Raw genomic sequence first — 8,492 nt, 5'->3', positions numbered from 1 at the left:
GGATAAAGACAGGATGTGACGTCCTGACTGGAAAAAAACAAAAAACCTGGAGTTCCTGATCTGCCCATCACTGGGAAAAAAATATTTTAAAATAAACTTGTTCAAGTTTGTCCTGATGCATCTCAGTAATCCAGGTAAAAAATCAAAAGGAAAAAAAATTGTATAGGTCCTCTGGACGGGTTCTTCTTTAATGAAACGTTTCGTCTCTCTTCCAAGAGACTTCTTCAGTCTGAGAGTTTCAGGTAAAATTCAGGCTTTTTGAAGACTGAAGAAGTCTCTTGGAAGAGAGACGAAACGTTTCATTAAAGAAGAACCCGTCCAGAGGACCTATACAATTTTTTTTCCTTTTGATTTTTTACCTGGATTACTGAGATGCATCAGGACACTTTACAAAGTAATTTTTTGGTAAGATACTTGTACTTTTACTCAAGTATCACTTTGTGGTACTTTAATTAACTCTGGGCCCTGGACTCCAGTGGATCTTGAAGAACTGCCTTGCCCCCATTCGTACCAGAACTCACCTTTCTCATACGCCCACATCAGGCACGTCTGCTCCTCCTTCTCCCCGCTGGACCTGCTGGGGTCGCAGGCAACCAGGTTCATGTCTGCTCCGCTGTCCAGCAGGAACTGCACCAGGCGGATGTGACCATGGAAACACGCACTATGGAGAGCTAAAAAGAAAAAAAAAAAGAAAAAAATCAGTTTGGATTTTAGCTGCGCAGAGGAACAGAGGTATGCTGACGAGTCACCTGTGTGTCCGTCTCGGCCCTGGAAGTTGATGCTCATGGCGTTCTGGCTCAGCAAGAACTTTACCATCTCGATATCTTTACCATAAGTGCAGGCGCTGTGCCGTCGGATCAAAACTCATTAATGCATCAGAGCTCCACCTCAGAAGACTTGAACCAAAGCAGCGGTGTTTGTGACTGTACCTGTGGAGTGCGGTCTCACTGAATATGTTCTCCTTTGAAAGACTTTCCGTTCCCGACAGCTGGATGATCTCCTTCGCCGCGGCAAATTTGCCGTTATAGCAGGCCCTGAGGGAACAACATTTACACGAACGATCGAGTCATCTGACAAAACGTAGGCAGGAGACAGCTGAGACTGTATTTACAGGTGCAACGGCGTGTCGCCGTAGATGTTGACAGAATGAGGCTGAGCTTCGAGGTTTTCTTGGAGGAGAAAACGGATGACGTCTTGGTGACCAAATCGAGCACAGAAGTGCATGGGGACGTGGTCTTCGTTGTCCTGGGCGTTTACTAGGAAAAGAAGAGAAAACGTTAAGCCTGTGATCATCTATCCTCCTGATGGCTTCTGAAATCAGGAAGTTCAGAACCTCATAAGTGTTGTTTAACAGCTACAACAAAATTAAATAGAAATGAAACTGAGTTATTATGTAGGAGCTTAAACAACTTTGTGATTGTTTATTAACGTTAGAAAATATAAAAACACAAAGACATATTATTAATATAATTATGAGTTAATTTATGATAAAAACAGTTTAAACTTGAGTCATTAAGACTCCATGAAAATTCCTTTTTTACACCACGATCCAAATTATTATGCATATTGTATGTAAGTGTTATAAAGATGACCTTTTATGAGTTTTCATTGCAACTAATTAAACTCATGGATGGCACCTGTGATTAGTTTATCAGGTGAGCCCAATTAAAGAAAAAACTACTGAAGAATGTTCCACATTATTATGCAGACCACTGTTTTCAAGCAAAATGGAAAAGAAAAAGAATCTCTGCAGCTAGTTGAATGTCTTGGACAAGTAATGAAAATCTTAGATTTTTCACAAAAGTTTTGAAATTTGTGGCTGATTCAGAGGACACATCATTTCATGCAGTGAGGACTACCTCTGCATCATGGGCTGCTATGGGCATAAAAGAAGAGAAACTTCTTCCACTTGGGTAATGCATGCGCACAGTGGCACGGTATGGCAGGTCATTTTAACATAAAATCTGCTTAGTCTGACAATAATTAAATTCTATGAGGGGTTCCCAAACTTTTTCATGCCATGGCCCCCCAAACAGCATTATCTCTGGCCAGGGACCCACAAACAATACTACAAAATACAAAGTAACAACTTTTAGAATATTTTTCTCACTTTTATTCACTATTTAAAAATTGTTATATTTCTTTAGAATAAGAATTTTAAATTGTGCTAAACAAATATAGGGTTAGGGTTGGAAAGACTTTTAAATTAAATATATTACTATGTCATGTATTATTTATAAAGCGGTTATTTGAAAAACGAAAAATTTACCAGACACATTTTGTGTGTTATCACAAAGTATCAGTATCGCCAATACCAGACAAATTTTACTTGGTATCAGTATCGGAAAAAAAATTGGCAGTATCGAACATCACTAATTGCAGTCCATGCTTCATGCAAACTCAAACTTTTGCTAAGACTCAAGGCCCGCCCCCACCTCAATTTTGATTGGCTAGTAGACCTTTCTGGTGTGTTCGAAGGCAAAAGCTGCATCTCTTCCAAAGAAATGTCTATTAAATCCCAGCAAACCCTAAGATGGGCACGGTGCTCTGAGGGCGTCCTGGGGCGTCGACCAAGCTGAAGAAAGTGTCAGAGAAAACCAAAACAGAGCGTCCAAAAGACGCCCTGATGCCCCTCGTTTGGAGCCTGAAGCCAAAGATCTCTGAGGGTGGGAGGCAGTTCACATCCAAACAGCAGCTCTGGGAGGCTATTCTGACATCTTGCAAAGGAATTCAAGCAGAAGCTCTCTTGAAACTCCCTAGTTCAAGAGGTCCTTTGTTCAGATGTAACTTCTTCTGTTCAGATGTTTTTGACTGAAACAGTTTTTGACTTCAGTAAATATGACCTCCTACTAAATGATTTTCAGTTCTTTACAACCTATAAAATGTTTCAAAACTCTGTTGTGTGTAATAATTTGGAACAGTGCATTTTAAACTTATTTTTGGAAAAATACTGAATTACACTTAAACAGTTGATGACTTGAAAAAGATGTGTGTCATCTGTATCAACTACTACTGTATATATTTTTATATATTTATATAATTTGGAGCTCAGTGTACCTACATACTATAATTCATTCTCAGGTCTGTGGTCTGAAGTGAATCTTCTCTTGGCTTCTTGGGTCTCACCGTTAGCTCTGCTCCTCTCTTCCACCAGCAGTTTGATGATGGCCAGAAAACCTTTGGCTGCGGCCAGGTGCAGCGGTCGGTCACCCACCTCACCGCTCGCGTTCACGTCGGCCCCGAACTTTAGCAGAAGCTTCGCCACCTGGGAGGCAGAACGTGACAAGGAAATTAGATTMTCTAATTGTGAAGTTTTATAAAATGGATTTAGACTAGGGATGCACGATATATCGGCACTAATATCGGTATCGGCCGATATTGGTCATTTTTTAGAAAATCGGTATCGGTCCGATATTTAAAACTGAGCCGATATTAATGTCCGATATTGATTTCCAACTTTTTAGCTTTGTGTTTCTGTTTTGGGAGGGGAGATGGTTGGTTGAGCGGCATTTGTTTGATCATGATAGTGACATTGCTGCTGCATAGTCAGGAATAACTGAAGTAGAGAGCCAGGTTAGGTCTGCTCGTTTATTTACGGTAACAAAAAAAGACCCAAGTGTGTTTGTGCGTATATGTATAATATAATTTGTGTGCTTGTGTAATATCGGTAAATATCGGTTATCGGCCATAACAGCAATAATTATWTTGGATATCGATATCGGCCGAAATTTTCATATCGGTGCATCCCTAACGTAGACGAGAACAGACAGAATTAAGCAAATGAGAAGTGCACCAATGACAAAGTGTCTAAAGCATTCTTTTATGATTTTCCTGAATATTTAAATTTGATGAAGATATGTCTACAAAACAATCGACTTTAAAGATTAGCAGCTTTTTCCGTGGCTGTTACTGAGTAAACTTAGAGTATTACATGTTTATGATTTTCAAGTGAATCCTTGTGTATCATATAATTACAGTATCAGCCTTCTCAACTCCTTCAAAAAGACTGCGGATAACAATCGGCTGTATGACTACATTTGGCTAATTTTCAAGGTTTTTCAAGTCATTAGAGGTAAAATATTCAAATGAATGACCTGCTCATGACCGTAGTAGGCAGCGATATGCAGTGGGGTGAAAAACACAGCATCCTGAACGTTGACAAAAGCTCCATGTTGCAGGAGGATATCTGCAGCCTGCGATGGGCAGAAATGGCAAAAATATCACCATAAAAACATAAGTCCAGTCTGAGGCGGGTGTTTGTTTTCCTCTCACCTCTTGATGTCCAGCCAGAGTGGCGACATGCAGGGCCGTGATAGCACCATATCCCACCTGCTGCACGTCTGACCCACCGTGGAGGAGGGCCGTCAGCAGCTCTGCGTTGTCCTGTGGCACAGAACCGTACGCCACACAGAAAGAGCATCATCCTCAAGAACAAGACTCCAGAATGATGCAACACACATGGGCTTTTGTGTGCACTTGCACTCCACCATGTGGTGCAACTTTAAAAAAGCTCTCAAATGGAGAATTGTGTTCAGCTTTGCCTCACCTTATAAGCAGCGAGGTGGAGCGCAGTGAAACCATTTCTGCTTAGCCTGGAAGGACGAAGGCCCTTTAGCATCAGTGTGTGCAAATGTTCCTTGTTGCCTGAATACAAACATCAGGTAGTAATAACACAAGGTGAGACAATACTCTCAGGACACTTTTTTAATTTAAAAAAACAAAAGGGAAAATGAAATATCTGAAAACTCCAGTAGGTATCTTTTAGGCTATGTCCAGAACATGGCTGCCATCTTGAAAGCCGCCATATTGGATCAAAGTCAAATGTTTCCAATGGAAAGGGGAATCCCTGTGTTTCTGMMTTTTTTTTTTTTTTTTTCGACTCTGTTTTAGTAGCTCCTTGTTCTCTGTGCTCCCTGTGACATTTCCTCATTTCCTCCTTTGGCCAGCTTTTCAGTGTTTCTCCCATTCAGTCACCTGTTGTCACTTCCAGTGGGCCCACCTGCCTCCACTAACTCATTAATCCTTCAGTTCCGCATTGTTTGACGTCTTGGCTCCCAACCCTCCGTCCTCCACTTCCCCTCATAGTTCTCACCACTCTGTAAAGTTTGCTGTCTTGCTGGCTTTTGGTTTGGTTAAATAAAGAATTCGTTTTTTCTATGTTCCTTGTGTCTGCCTGCGTCTGAGTCCAAACTACAACAAACTTGATAAGAATTGTCTCAGAAATGGATTGCTGCGGTCTGATTTCTAACATCTCTTGTGGTTCAAGAGTAAATCAACGCAGAAAGTTCAAAAATGTTAATGTCCTGATCCATCTCAGTAATCCTGGTAGAAAAAATCAAAAAGAAAAATTAAGTATGTCCTTTGGATGGGTTCTTCTTTAGTGAAACATTTCGTCTCTCCTCCAAGAGACTTCTTCAGTCTGATGAGTTTCAGGTGAACTCAGCCTTATAAGCACTGCCTCCACCTGGACAAACAGGTTAGTCACGTGCAAAAGAGGGCRATCACTTAACAATAGGCTTGATTAGCTCTATTGTTCATAGAGGGTCATGTGCCCCATCACCTGACTTATTGGTTTGGATGCAGTGGTTCTTAGGTGTTGTGTCATGTGTATGTAGTGAATGCAGGCGGGGTTCAARGTCCCCTTGTTTTTTTCTTTTTTTTCCCTCTTTGTGTTGATATCATTGGGGCCCTGATTCACACCTTTTGCTCATCCAACCCATCCAGAGGACCTARTTATTTTTTCTTTTTGACAAAAATGTTAATGTTTGTCAAAAGTGTGCCTGTGTTCAGTACACTGAACACGTCATACATCTGTGCAAATAGTTGTGCTTCTTGCCATGATGTATAACTATTTGCAACAACAACAACAGAGAACATTGCCTGATCACGGGCAATGTTCCCAATTGTTGTTGCAAATTCTTAACCACAAGAGATATTGCACATCTGATTGCACTAATCCATTTCTGGTCTTCTTTGATATGCTACARGGCCACCTTCCCATTTGGAAAAAAATTGACTTTAATCCAATATGGCGGCTTTCAAGATGGCAGCCATGTTCTTAACATTCTGAAAGGTAGCCCCCCCCCACCCATTCATTGCGGTAGTATTCAGATATTTCACTTCCTCTTTGTTTCTGAAATAAAAGGGTGTCCAGAAACTTTTGACTCACCCAATAGTTCACTAATGAGACAACCAACCAGTAAACGCAACATTTTGAACTTTCATGTGCAGCTTATCACACCACTTCTYTTTAATTTGATTTACTTTATGCAGRTGACAKCAGAAAGATCACTGCCAAACAATACTGTCAGTCATACTCCAGTAATCCTCCCTTCCACTGTCACATTTTGCAGAGCAGTTATTCTTAGACACATACATACCTCCACACACGCAGCAGAGGTGCAGCAGCGACAGCCCCTTCTCCGTTCGGTAGTTCACGTTCACCTTCTGAAAAGCCTCATRTGAGCTGAAACCACGGACAGAAAAATGATCTAACTGAGCAGAGGTTCTCAAAGMGTTTAAATAATGACTCACATGGACTAAATGCCAATTTTAAGAAAATATAATAACAATTTGTCACCTGAAAGCCAGGTTAAGATCTGCCAACGCACTTTCTGGCAGCTGAAAGTCATCCTCCAGCTTCTCAACGATCACAGAGTACGACTCACCCACCTTCTTTTTCCACTCATCTTCACATTCCCCACAGCCAGAATAAAAGACACATTTTTCAGGGTGGTTAAGGTCAGGTGATTCTCAACAGCTCAGTTATTGTTTCTCAGTCCTGTCGAAATAAAAATACCATTTTCAAAAAAAAAAATACCTTTAAGCTCTTACCTGTGCAGGTCTGAGATGGTCTTGATTTGTAATTTCCCATTGAAAGGTTCCTCCTCTCTTTATTCTTTCAGTTTTTTGAGTCTGACAGGAACACAATCTAACACTTGGACACAATTGCAGAGGGTCCGGATAAAACAAGCTCACGGCTAAAAATAAACACCTGGAATGCAACGGACAGCCAACCTGCCCTCTACTGTGTGTAGAGACTGCAAAACAAAGCAAACGATTAGTGGAACGCACTAAGAATGCACGACAGTCTGGATTTTGTTCCTGACTTGAGAAAAAAAAAAGACAATGTAAAAAAAAAATGCAAATTTATCTTTATTATGCATTTTGTATTTCTTTCTGTGTTTCTAGCATGTTTGTCTTCAGTTACATCCATCGGTAAAAACTAGTCTCAGAACGGACTCAGGATGTGTGGATAAAGTTGACAGACACGTATATTTCTCTCTTAGCAAATTTTAACAGCAAAATGTAACTTAAATTGTGAAAATGACAAAATATCAATGACATTATAAAGGAGCGTGCAGTGTTAACATGAAGTAGCAAGCTGCTGTTCAGAATATCTTCTGCTACGCTGTGTCAAACTCAAGGCCCGSCCGCGGGTCAAATCAGGGCCTCGTTACCATTTTATTCAGCCACACAAGTAATAATTTAAATGTAAAATAGTTTTATGGTTTATTTTCTTTTTGCCGCTCTATTTAGTGCYCTCTTCTGATGAAAGCTGGCCAACTTTCATGTAAAAAAAATTGTAATTTTTTGATTTTGGTGCGTAATGAGCAGCAGAGAAGCTACTTTAATTGTCGTTTTCTATATTCTTTTCTTTTCTTAAGTCAAATAATTGGATTTTTTTTTTGTGTGTTGGTTTTCTTTTTTTGCCCYATTTGCTGGATTGTGATCAAATGTATCTTTAAGAAATAATAAACAAGTTGCTGATAGAGTAAGAACAAGAAAGTAATGCTAGTGATGCTTCTATTTATATGTATAGTTTTTCTATATTTTTTAGGTTACGTACGCACCAAACACTCCATAATATATGATTTGGAAAAAATAATTTAAAGACAAATTAGCTCTTGGCTTGTCCCATATTTAAAATGTAAGCCCTCTTGTGCAACTGAGTTTGACACTGCTGTTGTAGTGTGACATCAGTGACATCTGGGTAAAACAGAGGACTACAGCTAAAGGCCCTGTCACACTAGACAACTTATGAAACCTTTTTTATGTCTAAAATGCTAATAAAAATTATACATTTGATCAATTTTTTAGAATTACATTATGTACACGCGGAAAAAAGGTTCATGTTGATTTTTTCAATTCCATCTTCAATGTAAACATCTTTAAAATTCCAAAAAGGAGCTTCCTGTTAATTTTGATTTGTCTTTAAAATGTTCATAAGTTGGCACAAGTTGTCTAGTATGACAGGGCCTAAAACTCTGAGGCTATAATAAARAACAGACTTTGGTTCTTTACAAAATCACAGAAAATATTCACAAAGGGAGTTGTGAAAAAGACAAAGCAAACAATATATTTTGACAAAATCTCTCGCAGCAACATACAGTAAAAGTTAAAATTATTGTCCTTTACAGAGCTCCATGCCCCCCGGTACCGGGGGCAAAACTSTTTATTCCGTTTTCTGTTTCTTTTAACTTCAGATCTGT

The 8,492-nt window shown here is 39.6% G+C and overlaps 1 protein-coding gene across 3 annotated transcripts in view; it reads right to left on the bottom strand.

Moving 5' to 3' along the window:
- Nucleotides 1-8,087, bottom strand: part of tnni3k (TNNI3 interacting kinase) — a 26,216-nt gene extending 18,129 nt beyond the window's left edge. For all 3 annotated transcript variants that reach the window (XM_014002912.1, XM_014002913.1, XM_014002914.1), the window contains exons 1-11: nt 6,835-8,087; nt 6,581-6,689; nt 6,381-6,466; nt 4,547-4,644; nt 4,273-4,383; nt 4,095-4,193; nt 3,127-3,265; nt 1,112-1,256; nt 930-1,034; nt 750-844; nt 522-671 (exon numbers count right to left, since the gene is read on the bottom strand). In XM_014002912.1, coding sequence (XP_013858366.1) covers nt 522-671; nt 750-844; nt 930-1,034; nt 1,112-1,256; nt 3,127-3,265; nt 4,095-4,193; nt 4,273-4,383; nt 4,547-4,644; nt 6,381-6,466; nt 6,581-6,689; nt 6,835-6,874 — 1,177 coding nt within the window. In that variant the 5' untranslated portion in view covers nt 6,875-8,087. The remainder of the gene's footprint in view (nt 1-521; nt 672-749; nt 845-929; nt 1,035-1,111; nt 1,257-3,126; nt 3,266-4,094; nt 4,194-4,272; nt 4,384-4,546; nt 4,645-6,380; nt 6,467-6,580; nt 6,690-6,834) is intronic.
- Nucleotides 8,088-8,492: the final 405 nt, after the last annotated feature.

Source organism: Austrofundulus limnaeus, unplaced genomic scaffold, assembly GCF_001266775.1.
Source record: "Austrofundulus limnaeus strain Quisiro unplaced genomic scaffold, Austrofundulus_limnaeus-1.0 Scaffold15, whole genome shotgun sequence".
Classification (NCBI taxonomy): domain Eukaryota; kingdom Metazoa; phylum Chordata; class Actinopteri; order Cyprinodontiformes; family Rivulidae; genus Austrofundulus; species Austrofundulus limnaeus.
Note: the sequence above shows the minus strand (reverse complement) of the source record. Positions and strands in the feature narration are given on the sequence as shown.